The following is a 19,016-nucleotide window of genomic DNA, read 5'->3' as shown; positions in this document are numbered from 1 at the left end:
CCCGTCTCTACCAAAAATTTAAAAAATTAGCTAGGTGTGGCTGGCATGTGTCTCTGGTCCCAGGTGCTTGAGAGGCTCTGAGGATGGATGGGAAGATCGCTTGAGCCTGGGAGGCTGAGGCTGCAGTGAGCTGTGATCGTGCCATTGCACCCCAGCCTGAGCAACAGAGCGAGACCCTGTCTCAAAAAAAAAAAAAAAAAAAAAAAAAAAAAAAAAAAAAAAAGGGGAGAGGCTAGACCAGCAGGAACAACAGAGGCAAAGTTCCCCCTTTTTTTCTTTTAATTGAAATTGGGTCTCCCTCTCACCCAGGCGTGCAGTGGTACAATCACAGCTCACTGTTTAGCCTGGAACTCCTGGGCTCAAGCAATCCTCCCACTTCAGCCTCCTAAGCAGCTGAGAACACAGGCGCATGCCACCACAGCTGGCTAATTTCAATTTTTTTTTTGTAGGGATGGGGTCTTGCTATGTTGCCCACACTGGTCTCAAACTCCTAGGCTCAAGTGATTCTCACTGCTCCTGGGCAAATGCCCTCTGACACCCCTTATAAGGAAACCCTTTGAGAAGGCTGGCCCCCTCTCAAACATTGAGAGCCTTGCCAGGGCCTTCCCCACTCACTGCTGTAACTAATTCTTATGCTGCACGGACATCTGCTTCCCAGAATCTCCACCCACCGGCCTTGCCCCTGTCCTTTGTGGCAGCCCCAAGCCTGCTCACCCCTTCCCATGCTGCGGCCTGCTTGGCCTCTGGAAGCAGCACTATCTGCCTGCACCTTGCCCTCTCCAGGGCCGTCAGGCTCACCACCTTCAGGGGCCTGGTTTTCAGGTCCTTCACCAATGCACTCGTCCTGTGTGTGGACATGAGGCCCTCCCGAGCTGAAGTCAGCGTGTGCTTCAGTTTCTGCATCTGTAAAATTGAGATGGTACTTGCTACCCAGGGGTGGTATGAGGATTACATGAACATAGTGTAATCTCTAGAACAGTGCCCAGCACACAGTAGCCACTCAATAAATGCCAGTTATTATTCCTGTCACTTCTGTTGGAGACTGCACATCAGAGTACCCACCTCACCTTGGTCTAGTCCCGTCCAGTTGCAGGCCTTTGAGTACAGTACAACCCTAAGGTTTTTACAATTGCATAATCTATAGAACATTTACAGATTTATTGTCTCGTTTGACTCTAGTAACTTTTTTGTTGTTGTTGAGATGGAGTCTTACTCTGTTGCCCAGGCTGGAGTGCAGTGGTGCAATCTTAACTCACTGCAACCTCTGCCTCCTGGGTTAAGGCGATTCTTCTGCTTCAGCCTCCCGAGTAGCTGGAACTACAGGCGCCCACCACCATGCCCAGCTAATTTTTTTTTTTTTTGAGATGGAGTCTCGTTCTGTCACCCAGGCTGGAGTGCAGTGCCGCCATCTCGGCTCACTGCAAGCTCCGCCTTTCGGGTTCACGCCATTTTCCAGCCTCAGCCTCCGGAGCAGCTGGGACTACAGGCTCCCGCCACCACATTCAGCTCATTTTTTGTATTTTTAGTAGAGACGGGGTTTCACCATGTTAGTCAGGATGGTCTTGATCTCCTGACCTCATGATCTGCCCACCTTGGCCTCCCAAAATGCCGGGATTACAGGCTTGAGCCACGGCGCCCGGCCAGAGCCTCATAACTCTGTGAGGTGGGCAGGACAAATCTTACTAATTCCCCATTTACCAAGGAGAAAATGAGGTTCAGAGAGATCAGCCCTCTTGCCCAAGATCGCACAGCCAGTCAGTGGCAGAGGTGGGACTTGAACCTGTCCCTTGCTGTTCCTTGAACCTCTCCACATGACAGGGCTGTCCCTCAGCCTACAGGTCACCCCTCTAGCCTTGCCTATTGGCTCTTCCTCATCCTTTTGGGCCCAGCCCAGATACTTTGTAAACAAGAATGACAAGAGCTAACTTTTTTTTTTTTAATGAGCTAACTTTTTTTTTTTTTTTAACGCCCTACCTTTTTTTTTTTTTTCTTGCTCTTTCACCCAGGGAAGACTGGGTGATGCAGTGGCTCAATCTTGGCTCACTGCAGCCTCTGCCTCCCGGGTTCAAGCTATTCTCATGCCTTAGCTTCCTGAGTAGCTGGGATTACAGGTATGCATCACTACACCACGCTAATTTTTGTATTTTTAGTGGAGATGCGGTTTTACCATGTTGGCCAGGCTGGTCTCAAACTCCTGACCTCAGGTGATCCGCCGGCCTTGGCCTCCCAAAGTGCTAGGATTACAGAGGTGAGTCACCGCGCATGGCCCAGAGCTAACGTTTATTAAGCACCCGCCACTTTCTAGATGAGGTCCTTACTGACTTTCTTGGGTTATTTTAGGTAATCATACCCATACCTCTTACGTGGCAGGTATGACTGTTACAGAGGGAGAAACCGAGGCTGAGAAAGGCTAAGTAGCGGCCACACGTCACTCAGCAGGTAACAGGCTGCGGTCGCACTCATGACATAGTCTGACTCTAGAGCAGGCCTTTCCTGCCCGCTGTTGCTGTCTCCAGAACAATCTCTGAATCTAAGGGTGGAAACTACTCCTCCTTGCCCTCGAGCCTTCGCCAAACCCGGGGCTAGGAGCGGCCGTGGGCTCCTCCTCCTTCCCCCAGGCTGGGCTCTTCAGGGGCGGGAGCCTGCCTAGCTCGCCTGCCTCGCTCGACCCTGTAGCCCCTGGCACGTGATGCCGAATTATTTCAGCAGGAGGGCAGGGGTGTTCCCGATGAAGACAGGAGACCCAGGGAGGAGATGCGACTCCCGGGGCCACCCATGTGTAGATCTCGGAGCGAGGCAAGAGCCAGGTCCCTTGGGTCCGGGAGCGCGCTCGGGGATCCTCTTCGCCCGTGTCCCCCGCGCCCCCCGCGTTCCCCGCGCTCGCGACTGCGTGGTCAGGAGGAGGGGGCGGCGCCGCCGGGCCGGGGCGGGCACCGAGGCCTGGCGGGCGGGCCTGGAGCGCTTTCGTGCCTGCCAGGGAAAGGCTGGAGAGGAGGCTAGGGGCGGACGCAGGGAGAAAAGAAGCAACGGGGTGTTTTTGCCGTTTGACATTTTAAAAAGAAGTGCAGATTCGCTTCCCAGAGCCGGGCTGGCAGCCTGCGCTACGGTTGGGAACCAACGTGGGGCGCGGGCTGGGGCAGGGGAGGCAGGCGGCCGCAGCGGGGGCGCGGGAGCGCAGGGCGGGCCTGGAAGAGCTCCGCCCCAAGGGGCGCGGCCACCCGGGAGGCGGGCGCACGGCTGCTTCTCATTCATTGTCTTGACAAGAGCATCCTCAGCGGGCGAGTCCCCGGCTCCTCCAGCTCCTTCCTCCTCTTCCTCCTCCTCCTCCACCTCCGGCTTTTGGGGGGTCACTGTCCTCTCTCTGCAGCAGGTGAGGCTGGGCCCATGAGGCGCGGGTGGGCCGGGGCGAGGGCCACCTGTGGGGCGGCGCGCGTGTGGGAGCCGCGGGTTGCGGGGGCGCGCGGCTGTCACCGCGACCCAGCCAGCGCCGGGGCCAGGGAGCGGGCGCAGCAGCCCGTGGGGGGACGCTGCCTGGAGTGGGGGCCGCCGGGGCCCCAGAGCGCTCTGCGGAGGCGAGGGCGAGGGACCACCGCGGCCAAGATGGAGGTGGGCGGATGGGGGTCAGCACAGTGTCGAGGGCCCAACTCCCCCCGGAATTAAGTCTCGGGGAGGGTGGGGACGGGGGCAGGGTGGGGTGAGTGGGGCAGCTGCCCTGGGCTTGGAGACAGGAAGGGGTTGAGAGCAAAACAAGAAAAGACCAAGTTCCCCTTTCCGTGGTTTCCGGGCCTGGTACCTGCGGCGGGGGAGGAGGCAGGGTGGGGCGATGGCTTCCTGTCCCCCACCTCTGGTCCGGGGCTCCTCTCTCTCCAGACCCCGGCTGCTCCTCAAGACTGGGGCTCTTCACGTACGCTCCTCACCGCTCTTTGGGCAGGCCGACCTAGCAGCCTCTTTGGGAGTCCTGGGGTGGCCGGGGGTGCTGGAGCCCCCAGTGAGTAGGCGAGGCTGAGGCTAGGGGCAGAGGCTCTGGGCACGGTACCCTCCGAGCGGCAGCACAGGCCCCTTCCCTGAGCAGGAGGGTGATGCGGTGGCACAAGGTCGTCCCTGGAGTTCCTTGCTCCCCACCAGACACTGGGGGAAACCATCCTAGCTGGACATCAGAGCAGCTGGAGTGGCTTCTCCCTTCCTGTGTGCAGTTCACATGGGGGTGGAGATGGCTCTTAAGGGCACCTGCTTTTCTGAGCGAAGGCGAGAGGCAGAGGTATGGGGAGGAGAAGATACTGGGACCTGAGCCAGAGACCTGCTGGGGAAGCCATCCTGCCGCCTCACTCCCCTCAGGCAGCCCCCACGCCACTTCCTCCTGTGTCCAGCCCCACACCGGCAGGGGAAGGAGGCCAGTCCCTGTCCCTGCCTTTAGGAAGGGCTGTGTGGGTGTGAGGGAGGTGGGCTCTGGACACCGTAACTAAGAGAGAACCCACCCTCAGAGCCATCTGGGCTGATGACGCCTGAGTCTGAACCATTAGGAAGGACGGGCTCTGCATCCATCAGCCAGTCAGTCAACAAACATGCAGTGGGGGCAACACCACGCCAGGCTCTGTTGCAGAGGCTGAGGGTACAGATTGAGAGTGTGACTCTGAGTGGCCTGGGGCCAGGGAGAAGGGGGCTTGCAGGTTAGATGGAAGGAGAGGCTGGGGAAAGCGAGCGGGCATAAGCCACAGAGGAAAGGATAGGGAGCCCCTGGAGATGATGCTGGGACCTCGAAAGCCAGACTGAGGGGTGTCCTGGGGGAGGTGGGGACCACTGGAAGATCAGAGTTGACCCAAAGGGAGAAATGCTCTTATCCTGTGTGCCCCTAGAATGAGCCGGCAGGTGGTCCGCTCCAGCAAGTTCCGCCACGTGTTTGGACAGCCGGCCAAGGCCGACCAGTGCTATGAAGATGTGCGCGTCTCACAGACCACCTGGGACAGTGGTTTCTGTGCTGTCAACCCTAAGTTTGTGGCCCTGATCTGTGAAGCCAGTGGGGGAGGGGCCTTCCTGGTGTTGCCCCTGGGCAAGGTGAGCCCCTGGGGCCCTGGGGGAAGCAGCTCCTCCACCCGACCCATGGCTCTGTGGAGGTCCTGATTAGGTGACTGTCACCAGGCCCTTCAGGGTCTGTGTTGCCATCTGGAAAACTGAGCTGGGCCCCATGAGCCTTACATTTCCCCCAGCTCCTCTGTGCTGTGGCTGTGTGGAAACTGACACTCAGAAGGAGCCAACACAAGATGGGTCACACCAGTGACCAGGACTACAGACAGTCCTGCAGGCCCATGACCAGCCCTTCTGAGCCTCAGCCTGGGGCTGGAAACACAGAGGGCTGTGATGGGGTCTGGGGGACCCCGACTGCAGACAGTCTTGCAGACCCCATGACCAGCCCTCCCCAGCCTCGGCCTAGGGCTTTCTCCCCATGGAAACACAGAGAGGGTTGGGATGGCGTCTGGGGGCCCTGGCAGCATTCTCAGAGTTGGGAGGGACTCTGGCTCTGGGCCTGTCTTAGGACCTAGCAACTCTGGCCCCCAGCTCGCAGGCAGGGATGATGCAAGAGGCACTCTCCCCAACCCCAGCCCTGCCCTCCCCTGGAGCCTGCTGCCCTCTCCCCTGGCTATCTGCTGCCCCACACCCCCAGCACACTCCTGTGCTCTTTGAGGGGTAAGACAGGAAGGGGAGAGGGGCCCCAAGTTGTTACCTTAAAAGGGCCGATGGAAGCAAAGAGAAGAGGAAGTGGTTGTCGGGCTCAGAGATGGGCCCGCGCCCCGCACGGCTGTCACACAGGAAGCCCTGCTGAAGCAGCTGTCCCCGGAAGAAGCCATTTCCAAACCTCTGCTCCTGCCTGGGGCCGGTTATGACAGGCTCTCTGACCCCTCTCCTTTTGGGAGGACCCACCCCTGCAGCCCCACCTCTCACACTCACTCTCTGGGGAGCCGCCCCTACCCCCCCCCCCCAGCCCCCATACACCTGTCCTGACTCCAGGGCCAGTTGTGCCCATGGAAGCCTCACTCGGGAAAGCTGGGGTGGAGGTGCCAACTCTAAGGGCAGAGACAGACTGAGACAGAGAGCGGCGGGAACTCCACCAGGGTTTTGCATGGGCCCCATCCTCTGCTATGCGTGGCCAGCCCTCCTGGGGTTTGCCCAGGCCATTTGGGGACTGGAACAAGAGAAGAACCCCCCACCCCAGGCCCTGGTCCAGCCCCCAGGGACCCCACAACTTTCTTTCCTCTCTGGGCCTCTCTGAAGGAGGTGTGGGGAGGTTGGATTGGGTTTGGGGGGCAAAAGCACCTCCATTCAAGGCCCTGCTGTGCCTTTAGACTGGACGTGTGGACAAGAATGCGCCCACGGTCTGTGGCCACACAGCCCCTGTGCTAGACATCGCCTGGTGCCCTCACAATGACAACGTCATTGCCAGTGGCTCCGAGGACTGCACAGTCATGGTGAGTGGTGGTGGGGACCCATGGGCTGGGAGAGGGGCTCTAGGATGGGATCTGACATTTGGAGTCCTGAAGACTCACGGGCCCCTTCTCTGCAGGTGTGGGAGATCCCGGATGGGGGCCTGATGCTGCCCCTGCGGGAGCCTGTCGTCACCCTGGAGGGCCACACCAAGCGTGTGGGCATCGTGGCCTGGCACCCCACAGCCCAGAACGTGCTGCTCAGTGCAGGTGCTGTGGGAGGAGGGGCCTGGGGGTGGCTGGTGGCCTGCAGTGGATGAGGGCAGGAGGCTCATGGCTTCTGACACTGTGGGGAATGTGCAGGTTGTGACAACGTGATCATGGTGTGGGATGTGGGCACTGGGGCAGCCATGCTGACGCTGGGCCCAGAGGTGCACCCAGACACGATCTACAGTGTGGACTGGAGCCGAGACGGAGGCCTCATTTGTACCTCCTGCCGCGACAAGCGCGTGCGCATCATTGAGCCCCGCAAATGCACTGTCGTAGCTGTGAGTTGCCATCCACCCTGACCCTTGACCCTACAGACTTTATCCTTATCCACCATCAACCAGGCCCTTGGATGCTACCCTCCCTCGCCTCCACATGGGACTGGCCCCGTAGGGTGTGTATGGGTGCCTGACTTACTACCTCCCTTTCCTTGCAGGAGAAGGACCGTCCCCATGAGGGGACCCGGCCCGTGCGTGCGGTGTTCGTGTCAGAGGGGAAGATCCTGACCACGGGCTTCAGCCGCATGAGTGAGCGGCAGGTGGCGCTGTGGGACACAGTGAGTGCCGGGGCAGGAAGCCGAGTGCCCCCGGGCTGGGAACCAGACTGAAAGTTTCGTCCCTGCTCTGCCACTCACCTGGCAGGATGGCCATGGGCCTCAGTTTACCCAGGCATGAGATGGGTGTTCCCACTGGTTGGTCAGGAGGGCCCTCACAGGTCACTGCCCAGGGAAGACCACCATCCCAGGGCCTGGGATGTTACCTCTCACCTGTGTCTACAGAAGCACCTGGAGGAGCCACTGTCCCTGCAGGAGCTGGACACCAGCAGTGGTGTCCTGCTGCCCTTCTTTGACCCTGACACCAACATCGTCTACCTCTGTGGCAAGGTGGCCTCATCAGACGGGGTGGGGGTGGGAGGTGGGCAGGATGGGTCTGGAGACGGCCAGAGCAGTGGGCATCCGCTGGTATTGACCCTCCCTCCGCACCCGCCACCTACAGGGTGACAGCTCGATCCGGTACTTTGAGATCACTTCTGAGGCCCCGTTCCTGCACTATCTCTCCATGTTCAGTTCCAAGGAGTCCCAGCGGGGCATGGGCTACATGCCCAAACGTGGCCTGGAGGTGAACAAGTGTGAGATTGCCAGGTGACTGACTCCCGACCCTGACCACAGCATACTCCTTGGGCAGTCCCAAGCCCGCCCAACCAGGCTGTGGGCCCCGCTTACCTTCCCCTTCCCATAGGTTCTACAAGCTGCACGAGCGGAGGTGTGAGCCCATTGCCATGACAGTGCCTCGAAAGGTGATGCTCCCCCGCCCCACCCTGGGCTTCAGGCTGGGCACCGACTTTGCAGTCTTGCAGGGGGGGGTGTCCTGGCATAAGCGCTTTCCTCACTAGCCCTGGCATTGCCCACAGTCGGACCTGTTCCAGGAGGACCTGTACCCACCCACCGCAGGGCCCGACCCTGCCCTCACGGCTGAGGAGTGGCTGGGGGGTCGGGATGCTGGGCCCCTCCTCATCTCCCTCAAGGATGGCTACGTACCCCCAAAGAGCCGGGAGCTGAGGGTCAACCGGGGCCTGGACACCGGGCGCAGGAGGGCAGCACCAGAGGCCAGTGGCACTCCCAGCTCGGTGAGAGGGCCAGGGAATAAAACTGGGAGGGCGGGTGGGGCTGGCATTCGGGGCAGCTCCAACTCACAACATTGGGAATCTTTGCGGGGCTGGGAGTGGGTAATCCTGAGGCCTCAGAACATAGGTTTTAGATTGATAGGCCTGCAGGTCTCTAGGCAGCAACCAGCTGAGCGACTAAAGGGCCCAAGGCCAGGGCTCTAGGGATGGGGCTCAGCAGATGCTGCGGTAAGGGGAGCCAGGGAGGAGCTGGGCCTAACGCAGCACCGGGTCCTCAGGATGCTGTGTCCCGGCTGGAGGAGGAGATGAGGAAGCTCCAGGCCACGGTGCAGGAGCTCCAGAAGCGCTTGGACAGGCTGGAGGAGACAGTCCAGGCCAAGTAGAGCCCCACAGGGCCTTCAGCAGGGTCAGCCATTCACACCCATCCACTCACTCCCCATTCCCAGTCACATGGCAGATTAAAAAAATCATAATAAAATGGCTTTATTTTCTGGTACCTCCCAGACTCTTGATGACTGGCTCCCTAGACGTGGGGTTTGCTGAACGGACCAGCCCTAGAGCTTCCCCTCCACCATGCTGAGGGGACTGACCCATGGCAGGCACGGGAACGGGGCCTTCGTGGGTAGAAACCAGCCATGCTGATGCGGGCCAGGAGGCTGCTCTCCGTTTCCAAGCTCATTCTCAGAGCTGACGCAGCTGAGCTATTTAAGGCCCTAGCTTAGGACCTCAATAATTCCCAATTTACCGAAAATCTGCTTTTCCTAATCAACCAAAACATCAGGTTGCACGTGACTCTGCTGGCACTGTTGCTTGTGAGGAAATGAACCAACCATCACTTACAGGGTGGGCATCTTCTAAACTGCAGGTCCAAAGATAAAAATAACGAGGGAGGCCGGGCATGGGGACTCACGTCTATAATCCCAGCACTCTGGGAGGCTGAGGCGGGAGGATCCCTTGAGCTCAGGAGTTTGAGACCTCCCTGAGCAACATGGCGAGATACCGTCTCTACAAAAAATAACATAAAAAATTAGCCAGGCATAGCAGTGCACACCTATAGTTCCAGCTACTCAGGAGGCTGAGGCGGGAGGATCCCTTGAGCCCAGGAGGTCGAGGCTGCAATGAGCCATCGCACCACTGCACTGCAGCCTGAGTGACAGAGCAAGACACTGTCTCTAAAAAATATAAATAGGCCAGGTGCGGCAGCTCACGCCTGTAATCCCAGCACTTTAGGAGGCCGAGGCAGGCGAGGTCAGAAGTTCGAGACCAGCCTGGCCAACTTGGTGAAACCCCGTCTGTACTAAAGATACAAAAATTAGCTGGGCGTGGTGGCAGGCACCTGTAATCTCAGCTACTCGGGAGGCTGAGGCAAGAGAATTGCTTGAACCTGAGGCAAAGGTTGCAGTGGGCCAAGATCATACCATTGCACTCCAGCCTGGGGGACAAGAGTGAGACTTAATCTCAAAAAAAAAAAATATATATATATATATATGTGTGTGTGTGTGTGTGTGTGTGTGTTTTAATACGTAAAACAAGGGAACTTTTTGTGAGGAAAAGACAGAACTAAAGCAACAGGCTGACCCTAGTTTACCAGAGAAGAAACTGAGGCTGAAAGTAGGAACCCAGCTCACTGAAGGGTAGAGCTCAAGTCAGAGTCTAAGTCTCCCTACTTTTTAATTTAATTTTTTCTGAGAGGGAGTTTCATTCTTGTAGCCCAAATGGAGTACAATGGCACAATCTCAGCTCACTGCAACCTCTGCCTTCTGGGTTCAAGCCATTCTCGTGCCTCAGCCTCCCAAGTGGCTGGGATTACAGGCGTGAGCCACCACGTCTGGCTAACTTTTGTGTTTTCAGTAGAGGTGGGGTCCCACCATGTTGGCCAGACTGGTCTCAAACTCCTGGCATCAAGTGATCTGCCTGCCTCAGCCTCCCAAAGTGCTGGGATTACAGGAGTGAGCCGTAATTACGGCCATGCCTGGCCTTATGTTTCCCCTTTTGAGTTCAGAGTCTTCCCCTGTGTAGTGAGTGCTTCTGCCTCTCTAGCCCTTCCTGTGGGTTCTGCCTAGGCCTGGCCTCTGTGAGGGACCTGGCAGGAACAGGTCTGTCATGCCTTGTGGGGAATGGGCGTGGGAATAGGTTTTGATGCCCAACTTAGCGGGTTATCCTGAGATGGGAGGACACAGGGCTGTCTGGGATGGGCATCTTAGCCATAGTGGGGTTTGGTTCATATCAAGCAGGGACCACCCATGGCCTCATTTCCAGGCCCCACCTCTTCAGTATGCCATAGAAAACTACCTGGGCAGTAGAGGTGTGGGAAGAAAACAAAGAATAAAGCTGGGCGTGGTGGTTCATGCTTGTAATCCCAACACTTTGGGAGGCCGAGGTGGGCGGATCACCTGAGGTTGGGAGTTCAAGACCAACCTGACCAACATGGAGAAACCCCATCTCTATTAAAAATACAAAATTAGACAGGCGTGGTGGCGCATACCTGTAATCCCAGCTACTCGGGAGGCTGAGGCAGGAGAATCACTTGAACCCAGGAGGCGGAGGTTGCAGTGAGCCGAGATCATGCCATTGCACTCCAGCCTGGGCAACAAGAGCGAAACTCCGTCTCAAAAACAAACAAACAAAAACAAAAGTTAGCTGGGTGTGGTGGCGTGCGCCTGTAATCCCAGCTACTAGGGAGGCTGAGGTAGGAGAATCGCTTGAACTCGGGAGGCAGAAGTTGTAGTGAGCCAAGGTCACGCCACTGTACTCCAGCCTGGGCAACAGAGCAAGACTCCATCAAAAAACAAACAAACAAACAAACAAACAAACAAAAATGCAGGAGAACAGAGTGTGTGATGGCTGAAACTTGCAATTTCTTACTCTCAACAAGCCCCGGCCCCAACTGGGGCTCCCTCCCTAGGTCTCAGGGACCTCTGTTCAAAGTCCTAGCAACCTGGACCAGGCACCGTGGCTCCCGCCTATAATCCCAGCACTTTGGGAGACCAAGGCAGGCAGATCACTTGAGGCCAGGAGTTTGAGACCGGCCTGGCCAACATGGTGAAACCTTGTCTCTACTAAAAGTACAAAAATTAGCCGGGCATGGTGGCGCATGCTTGTAATCCCAGCTACTCAGGAGGCTGAAGCACAAGAATCTTTCGAACCTGGGAGGCAGAGGTTGCAATTAGCTGAGATGGTGCACTGTACTGCAGCCTGGGCGACAGATGAAGGCCCTGTCTCAAACAAACAAACAAAAAACAATTGAAAAAAACAAGGTCCTAGCAACCCTACTAACCTGTGGTGAAGACTGATACCGGGGCATCACCTGTCCCAATTTTCTGACTCAGGTCAGCCTTATATTCCTGGTCTAATCTCACCCCTATCCCCGTCCCACATCCACTATTCCGAAAACTTCCATGGTCCTCCAGGGGGCAGCTGTAGACACATCAAGCCCAGGGCTATGGGGCCAATGGAACCTTCTCCAGCGGGTCTGAAAACATCAGCATTCCAGGTGTTGATGAGCCCCTACCTGGGCACCACTCCCTCTTGGGCCTGGGAAGGTCGGGGGAACCTGCAGGGAATGTGCGGAATTCTATATGGTGCCTCTGATACTGCAGTGATGTCGGGGAGAGGGAGAGATTTGTTCAACTGGTCAGGGCCCTGAAACCCGGATCACTTTCTCATCTCTGCATATTGAAGGCTGGCAAAGAGCAGGAACCCTGAGCTCTCTGGGAGTTGGGTGGCTGGTGGCAGTACAGACTCCCAGACGTCTACACAGAGTTAGAGAGAGAAGGCTTTCTCGGTAGACCCTGGAAGGGACTTTTACAGTAGAACTTTCATTTTACAAGCAGGGATAGAGACCTAGATGGAGACACGGACGTGTCCAAGGTAAAACAATGGACGGAGGCAGGGCAGGGAGAGGCCAGGTCCTAGACTCGGCCTCAGCATCCCTCCCACACACACACTGACACAGAAGCTGGTCCAGATTTATAATTTAATGGCTGTGCAGATCCCAGTCCCTCATTTCTGTCGCTCACGTGCCCACTGCTCTGGGGTCAGGGTTTTCTGTTCAAAGGCATGGATGTGCGGGAGTTCTTCTGCTAGGCACGCGTTTACCAGCCTGGGGCGAGAGATGGGGTTAGGAAAAGGCAGGTGAGGATCGCACACCCCGAGACCAGGGTGACCCAAGAGACTGTGGGTGTCTCCAAGGTTGTAGTCCCCAGGCCGTGGGAACACGTACGTGGGGAGAGGGTCTACATCGAAATACTCGAAGCAGAGGTCACGAAGGCGGGATCCTCAAGGTCCCTGAGCCACACTGCGGGGGAGTGCGGCAGTTAGGTTGCAGGGGTACGGGGAGTGGCTGGGGTTGTGGTGGAGGAGCTGAGACCGCCCTGGGCAAGGTGCTCCCAGGGCCTCACCTGTGTCTCTGAAGCAGCGGTTTCCCCTCGAACTTGGCCGACACCACCAGGACTCGGAAGCTACAGGCGCAACGGTTGAGGGTCGTGTCCTCCACCTCCTACCGAGCGGAAGAACATGAATGGTGCCGAACCTGCCTCCCGAGCTCTTTTCTCCCGTCCGGCGGCTCAACTCACCACATGCTCCGCCTCCAGGTCCCGCTGCAGCTTCTCCCGGAGGTATTCGGCGCTGAGTTCCATGCCGGTAGTCCAGCTGGGACGGCAGCCCAGCGGGAACACAACCCCTGCTCCGACGCTGGCCACGCCGCCTTGCAGCCTTACAGGAGCCACTTCCGCTGGGAAACTCACTTCCGCCCTTACTAAGGCGTACGTCAACGCAGCACTTCCGCCCTCAAGCAGCCGGGCTTTCCAACGGTCCGGGCTTTTCGCGCTTGCCATCTGTCAGCCAGTCAGAGTCTGAGGAAGGTGGGACTCGGGCGGAGCCAATGCTGAATGGTAGGCACTCGCCGACAGGACAGCAGTCTGGCTTCCGCTGTCGGACTTCTACACCCGCCTCCAGATAGGAGAGGGGCACGTACCCGCGATACGGCGGCCTCCAGGCTGCCTCCGGATAGTCCCCGAGAGCTTGTTCCGAAGCAAGCACCCTGCAACCCTAGCGATCCACCCCTCCCCTGGACCCTAGGTCACGGCAATCAACCCCCTGCTGCGGTTCCCGAACCACAAGGCCCGATGGGTCCCGCGGGGGTCACGGCGAGGCCAGGGCGCTTCTTCGGCGTCTACCTGCTCTACTGCCTGAACCCCCGGTACCGGGGCCGCGTCTACGTGGGGTTCACTGTCAACCCTGCTCGTCGGGTCCAGCAGCACAATGGGGGCCGCAAAAAAGGCGGGGCCTGGCGGACCAGCGGGCGAGGGCCTTGGTGAGACAGGGAGGGCTGTGCCGGGAGGAAAGCTTCCCGGACGAGGCGGACCCCACGAGGCACAGGCCTGATGAGAAAGATCGGCCAGGACTGTGACATGGGCGGGGCGTCCGGGGCGGGGACTGGGCCTGTTGCAGGGGAGGAGCGTGACGGGGAGGCGGTGCCCGGGGCATCTCCGCGGCGGAACTCAGGGAAGGAGCTAGCTGGGGCGGGGGCGGTGATCCAGGCTGGGTTCCAGCGTAGGGGTCTTGGTGGGCACGCTGGGGTCGGGTGGAGCGCAGGAGGGAGAGGAGGGGGGGACAGATGGGAACCTGGGCTGGAGGCAGGGCCTGAGGTGGTCAGGTGCAGGGGGCGTGCCTTCAGGTCGGGGCGGGGCTTGGGGTTTGGCTGAAGCCGGGAATGCGGACCCCGCTTTTGGGTGGGATTGGAGGGGACCCGCGGCTAAGGCGCTGGGCTGCGACAGGGACACCCCCTTTCTCCTCCCCAGGGAGATGGTGCTCGTCGTGCACGGCTTCCCGTCCGCCGTGGCTGCCCTTCGGGTAAGGAAGGAGACCGGGCGGCAGCGGCCGGGCGAGGGCTTGGAGTCCGCCCCTTGCTCCGAGCCGCCCTGACGCCCCTGTACCCCGCCCGCAGTTTGAGTGGGCCTGGCAGCATCCTCACGCCTCGCGCCGCCTGGCGCACGTGGGGCCTCGCCTGCGCGGAGAGACGGCCTTCGCGTTCCACCTGCGCGTGCTGGCGCACATGCTGCGCGCACCGCCCTGGGCGCGCCTCCCGCTCACGTTGCGCTGGCTGCGCCCGGACCTCCGCCAGGACCTCTGCCTGCCGCCGCCGCCCCACGTGCCCCTGGCCTTCGGGCCTCCACCGCCCCAGGCCCCGGCCCCAAGGCGCCGCGCAGGTCCCTTTGATGACGCTGAGCCTGAGCCAGACCAGGGGGATCCAGGGGCTTGCTGCTCCCTGTGCGCCCAGACCATCCAGGTGAGGTCCCCCCCAGGCACGGGCGGCTCTAGGGTCCAGACGACTTCGGATCCAGCTCTTTCTTGAGGGAAACCCACTGATACTCTTTGGCCACCCTATCCCCATCTCTAAGATGCAGATGCTATAGTACTTACGGCCATTCCTGAGCAAAGCAGGGCCTGCTCAGGGCCTTCACCATTTCCCCTTTAATGAAAAGATTCTTCCCTAGGCCATCTGTCTTGATAACCTACCACCTTCTCAGTGAGGTCTTCTCTGGTTCCCGATTTATAATCGCAGCTCTGAGTAGTCGAGCATGGTGGCAAGCAGGAGACTGTAATCCCAGCTACTGGGAAGGCTGTGGTGGGAGGATTGCTTAAGCCCAGGAGTTCAAGGCTGCAGTAAGCTACGATCGCCCCGCTGTACTCCAGGGTGGTCGACAGAGCATGACCCTGTCTATCTCTCTCTCTTTTTTAGAGGGAGTCTTGCTGTTGCCCAGGCTGGAGTGCAGTGATCTCAGCTCACTGGAACCTCCGCCTCCCAGGTTCAAGCGATTCTCCTGTCTCAACTTCGCAAGTGTGCCACCACACCTGCCCAATTTTTGTGTTTTTAGTAGAGATGGGGTTTCACCATGTTGGCCAGGCTGGTCTCAAACTCCTGACCTCAAGTGATCTCTGCCTGCCTCAGCCTCCCAGAGTGCTGGGATTATAGGCGTGAGCCATCATGCCTGGACATGACCCTGTCTCTAAAACAATGTAATGAATTGCAGCTCATTCTTGTGCACTTTTCTGCTACCCCCTTTCCCTTAACACTGAATATTGTCTGGCATGCTACATGTTTTCTTGATCTCATTAGTCACTCCCACCCCAACTGCCATACTGCACTCTCAGAGGGCAGCACTTACCACTGCTGTAGAACAAAGTTCTGCACAGAGCCGATGGCCCAGAAATTTTCTTTTTCTTTTTCTTTTTTTTGGGGGGACGGAATCTCACTCTGTTTCTCAGGCTGGAATGTAATGGTGCGATCTTGGCTCACGGCAACCTCTGCCTCCCGGTTTCAAGCAATTCTCCTGCCTCAGCCTCCGGAGTAGCTGGGATTACAGGCACCTGCCACCGCGCCTGGCTAATTTTTGTATTTTTAGTAGAGACGGAGTTTCAACCATGCTGGCCAGGCTGGTCTCAAACTCCTGACGTCAGGTGATCCTGCCCACCTAAGCCTCCCAAAATGCTGGTATTACAGGCATGAGCCACTGTGCTCAGCCTAAATATTTAATAAAATAATGGACGATGGGTGCCTTCTACTGAGCTCCTGGTAATTGCCATTGAGTAGAGGACTTGCCCTGTGGAGATTCAGTGACCTGCCAGGGGTTGTTGAGCTGTGAGGAAGTTCAGTCCTGGCTGCAGTGGTGAGGCTGTGACTTAATCAGTCACTGCTGATGTTCACAGGGCATTTACCAGCTTAGTCCCAGGGGCAAGGATTTTAACTCTGCACCTCAGTTTCTTCATTCGTAAGATGCAAATAAGAGTTACTGCTGCCTCACGGAATGGAGCTGTGTGATGCCGGGAACAGTGCCTGCTGCACAGGGGGCTTGCCACCAGCTCCCTCTCCCTCCTTGTCTCTTACCTGCTGGCTGCCTGGGACAGGATGAAGAGGGACCCTTGTGTTGCCCCAACCCTGGCTGCTGGCTAAGGGCCCATGTGATCTGCCTGGCAGAGGAGTTCCTTCGGGAAGAACCAGGGCAGCTTCTGCCCCTAGAGGGCCAATGCCCTAGGTAAGTGCAGTCCCCCAGCCCCAGCCTGGTCCAGCTCTGGGAAGAGGGTGCCCAGTTGTGCAATCCAGGCCCAGGCAGCTGAGTCCTCATCTCAGCATCCAGGGCCGATACTGGAGGGGGCTTGTGGCATCCGACTCTGTATCTCCTACCTGCCCCTCTCCTTGGTAGCTGTGAGAAGTCACTGCTTTGGGGAGACCTGATCTGGCTGTGCCAGATGGACACTGAGAAAGAAGTAGAAGACTCAGAATTAGAAGAGGTGAGTGGGCTTTGGTGGCGGGCTCCCTACCCTGCTGTCTGCCCTGGTCTGCCTGTGACCAACCTTCTTGCCTCTGCAGGCACACTGGACAGACCTGCTGGAGACCTGATCCTCAGTGTCCCTACCCACCTCCTACCTCTTTTCTGTGCCACCTGCCGCGGGTCCGGCGGGTTTTTACTTGAGTACAATAAAGTCTGAGTCAAGGGTGCCTTATGGTGGATGCCGAGGGTGGGGGCAGAGCTAGCAGCCCAAGGTCCTGCCAGTCACGGGGCTTCCTCAGGGAAACAGAGGAGGCAGGAGGGGCCCCTGGCAGTAGCATGTGAACAGCTTCTACTCTGCCTGGAAACCCCATGCCTCAGCTTTCCCCCACTTGCCTCTGAGCTCATGCAATTCTTGAGAGCCTGGGAGACTTACCTTGGAATTGAATGCAAATAGGACAAAGACCACGGAGGATGGGGGGACGCCCTCCTTCCATGGGGCCCTGTGGCTTCCAGTCTCTTGTCTGTGGAGCCTCCTTCAAACCCAGGGAAAGAAAAGCACTTGCCAGGGTTGTTGTTCTTCTAGGATCTTCTATTGATGCTCTGTGAAGTTGCCCGGGAGCCATGAAGCTGGGGTTGGCTCCCAGGGCGATGGGACTCCAGTGTCCTTGTCCTTTCTTGTTCTTTTTTTTTTGTCACCCAGGCTGGAGTGCAATGGCTCAGTCTTGGCTCACTGCAACCTCTGCCTCCCGGGTTCAAGCAATTCTCCTGCCTCAGGCTCCCAGGTAGCTGGGACTACAGTAATGTGCCACCACGCCTGGCTAATTTTTGTATTTTTAGTAGAGATGGGGATTCACTATGTTGGCCAGGCTGGTCTGGAACTCCTGACCTCATAGTCTGTCTGCCTCGGCCTCCCAGAGTGCTGGGATTACAGACATGAATCACTACACCTGGTCGTTTTTTTTTTTTGAGACAGAGGTTCACTGTTGCCCAGGCTGGAGTGCAGTGGCATGATCTTGGCTCACCAAAACCTCCGCCTCCTGGGTTCAAGCGATTCTCTTGCCTCAGCCTCCCCAGTAGCTAGGATTACAGGTGCCCGCCATCATGCCCAGCTAATTTTTGTATTTTTAGTAGAGACAGGGTTTTACCATGTTGGCCAGCCTGGTCTTGAACTGCTGACCTCATGTGATCCTGCCGCATCAGCCTCCCAAAGTACTGGGATTACAGGTGTGAGCCACCACGCTCAGCCTCTTTCTTGTTCTATACGTCCATGTTCTGCTCCACTTCTGTGCCTTCACTTTGCCCATACACATTACTCCAGACTGGCCTTGTGGTCAGAGCCTAGAATGCCTGGGCTGCTGGGGGCCTATGGACTGCACTGGGCCAGAACCCCTGCCACCTTCAAGACTGGCCTGTAGCCAGCAGGTAGGTGACTTTTCCCGGGCCTGCCTATCCCACCTTTCCCTTCCATTCACTCACCTCCCTTGCCTGGGTCACTTAGAGAAAGCTTGTCAGCCAGGACTGTAATCTCAGCACTTTGGGAGGCCGAGGCAGGCGGATCATCTGAGCTCAGGAGTTTGAGACCAGCCTGGCCAACATGGCGAAACCCCGTCTCTACTGAAAAAGGAAAAATTAGCCGGGTGTAGTGGCGCACACCTGTAATCCCAGCTACTTGGGAGGCTGAGACAGGAGAATCACTTGAACCCAGGAGGTGGAGGTTACAGTGAACTGAGATCGTGCCACTGCACTGCAGCCTGGGTGAGAGAGCGAGACTCCGTCTCACAAAAAAAAAAAAAAAAAAGAAATCTTGTCTGTTGGTCTGCCCTGCAGGGTGGAGTTCAGAGGGAGGGTCAGGAGCCTGGTGACAGCTCGAAAACAAAACAAAACAAAAAAAACCCAAATACCAATGTTGGCCGCTTTTGCCTTTCATTCTTATGTTTTCTACACACTAAACTCACATCTTGGGTTTGTAGATCACTCCAAGCTTGGCTGGAGCTGTGGTGCTAAGGAGGGTAATGGAGAAGCTTCCCCACCCTCAACCCCACCCCTTCCTTCCTGGAGTTGAGTCAAGTCCCAGCCCTGACTCTAGATCCCTCCCACATTGGACCTTCAAAACCCTCAGGGCAGAGAGCAGCCCTGCACTCCCTACACTGCATCCACACTCAGCCCCTGCAGGCAAGGAGAGCACAGGCCAGGTTCCCGAGAGCTCGGGTGAGTGACTCAGTGGAATGGCTCAGGGCCCCCTCACCCTGCTCAGCTTGTGGCTCCAACATTCCAGAAGCTGAGGCCTCTGTCATCCCTGCCTTTTCCCATGGATATCCCATTTCAATTAGACAACCCAGTCTGGCCAGAATCCCCCTCCATTCCTGCTTTTCCTTTGTAGATTTTTGAGAGAAGGTGTTGCTCTGTCACCCAGTCTGGAGTGTAGTGGGATCCTGGC

At 57.7% G+C, this 19,016-nt stretch overlaps 3 protein-coding genes across 5 annotated transcripts; 2 read left to right on the top strand and 1 right to left on the bottom strand.

Moving 5' to 3' along the window:
• The first annotated feature begins 2,754 nt into the window (after window positions 1-2,754).
• On the top strand, window positions 2,755-8,802 carry CORO1A (coronin 1A). Its single transcript, XM_023191231.1, has 11 exons — window positions 2,755-3,370; window positions 4,854-5,052; window positions 6,339-6,461; window positions 6,557-6,686; window positions 6,780-6,964; window positions 7,120-7,239; window positions 7,462-7,566; window positions 7,679-7,824; window positions 7,922-7,979; window positions 8,094-8,309; window positions 8,585-8,802. Exons 2-11 carry the CDS (start codon window positions 4,855-4,857, stop codon window positions 8,687-8,689), a joined length of 1,386 nt encoding a protein of 461 aa, XP_023046999.1. The 5' UTR covers window positions 2,755-3,370; window position 4,854; the 3' UTR covers window positions 8,690-8,802.
• A 3,463-nt stretch (window positions 8,803-12,265) lies between these two features.
• Window positions 12,266-14,049, bottom strand: BOLA2B (bolA family member 2B). Of its 2 annotated transcripts, none has more exons than XM_023191234.1 (3): window positions 12,881-14,049; window positions 12,707-12,804; window positions 12,266-12,408 (listed from the first exon to the last, which is right to left on the bottom strand). In XM_023191234.1, the coding sequence occupies exons 1-3, from the start codon at window positions 13,139-13,141 to the stop codon at window positions 12,309-12,311; spliced, it is 459 nt and encodes a 152-aa protein (XP_023047002.1). In that variant the 5' UTR covers window positions 13,142-14,049; the 3' UTR covers window positions 12,266-12,308. The 2 variants fall into 2 exon arrangements, with proteins under 2 accessions (XP_023047002.1, XP_023047003.1); XM_023191235.1 differs by having other exon boundaries at window positions 12,268-12,408; window positions 12,707-12,766; window positions 12,881-13,177.
• SLX1A (SLX1 homolog A, structure-specific endonuclease subunit) lies at window positions 13,171-16,804 on the top strand. Of its 2 annotated transcripts, XM_023191232.1 has the most exons (6): window positions 13,171-13,620; window positions 14,108-14,159; window positions 14,254-14,595; window positions 16,215-16,342; window positions 16,511-16,598; window positions 16,678-16,804. In XM_023191232.1, the coding sequence occupies exons 1-6, from the start codon at window positions 13,196-13,198 to the stop codon at window positions 16,705-16,707; spliced, it is 1,065 nt and encodes a 354-aa protein (XP_023047000.1). In that variant the 5' UTR covers window positions 13,171-13,195; the 3' UTR covers window positions 16,708-16,804. The 2 variants fall into 2 exon arrangements, with proteins under 2 accessions (XP_023047000.1, XP_023047001.1); XM_023191233.1 differs by lacking the exons at window positions 16,215-16,342; window positions 16,511-16,598; window positions 16,678-16,804 and adding an exon at window positions 16,017-16,208.
• Window positions 16,805-19,016: the final 2,212 nt, after the last annotated feature.

The sequence above is a fragment of the Piliocolobus tephrosceles genome, chromosome 17 (assembly GCF_002776525.5).
Source record: "Piliocolobus tephrosceles isolate RC106 chromosome 17, ASM277652v3, whole genome shotgun sequence".
In the NCBI taxonomy this organism is placed as follows: domain Eukaryota; kingdom Metazoa; phylum Chordata; class Mammalia; order Primates; family Cercopithecidae; genus Piliocolobus; species Piliocolobus tephrosceles.
The sequence above is the reverse complement of the archived record's forward strand: the minus strand, read 5'-3'. Positions and strand labels throughout refer to the sequence as shown.

Excerpts from the sequence above, each read along its gene's own strand:
- CORO1A (XM_023191231.1), top strand. The coding sequence starts at position 4,855 with ATGAGCCGGCAGGTGGTCCGCTCCAGCAAGTTCCGCCACGTGTTTGGA. Across the intron at positions 7,567-7,678 it reads TCGTCTACCTCTGTGGCAAG|GGTGACAGCTCGATCCGGTA; the intron begins GTGGCCTCATCA and ends CGCCACCTACAG. Across the intron at positions 8,310-8,584 it reads CCAGTGGCACTCCCAGCTCG|GATGCTGTGTCCCGGCTGGA; the intron begins GTGAGAGGGCCA and ends CCGGGTCCTCAG.
- BOLA2B (XM_023191234.1), bottom strand. The coding sequence starts at position 13,141 with ATGGCAAGCGCGAAAAGCCCGGACCGTTGGAAAGCCCGGCTGCTTGAG. Across the intron at positions 12,805-12,880 it reads ACCTGGAGGCGGAGCATGTG|GAGGTGGAGGACACGACCCT; the intron begins GTGAGTTGAGCC and ends TCCGCTCGGTAG. Across the intron at positions 12,409-12,706 it reads CCGCTGCTTCAGAGACACAG|GCTGGTAAACGCGTGCCTAG; the intron begins GTGAGGCCCTGG and ends CTCTCGCCCCAG.
- SLX1A (XM_023191232.1), top strand. The coding sequence starts at position 13,196 with ATGGTAGGCACTCGCCGACAGGACAGCAGTCTGGCTTCCGCTGTCGGA. Across the intron at positions 13,621-14,107 it reads ACCAGCGGGCGAGGGCCTTG|GGAGATGGTGCTCGTCGTGC; the intron begins GTGAGACAGGGA and ends TCTCCTCCCCAG. Across the intron at positions 14,160-14,253 it reads CCGCCGTGGCTGCCCTTCGG|TTTGAGTGGGCCTGGCAGCA; the intron begins GTAAGGAAGGAG and ends CCCCGCCCGCAG.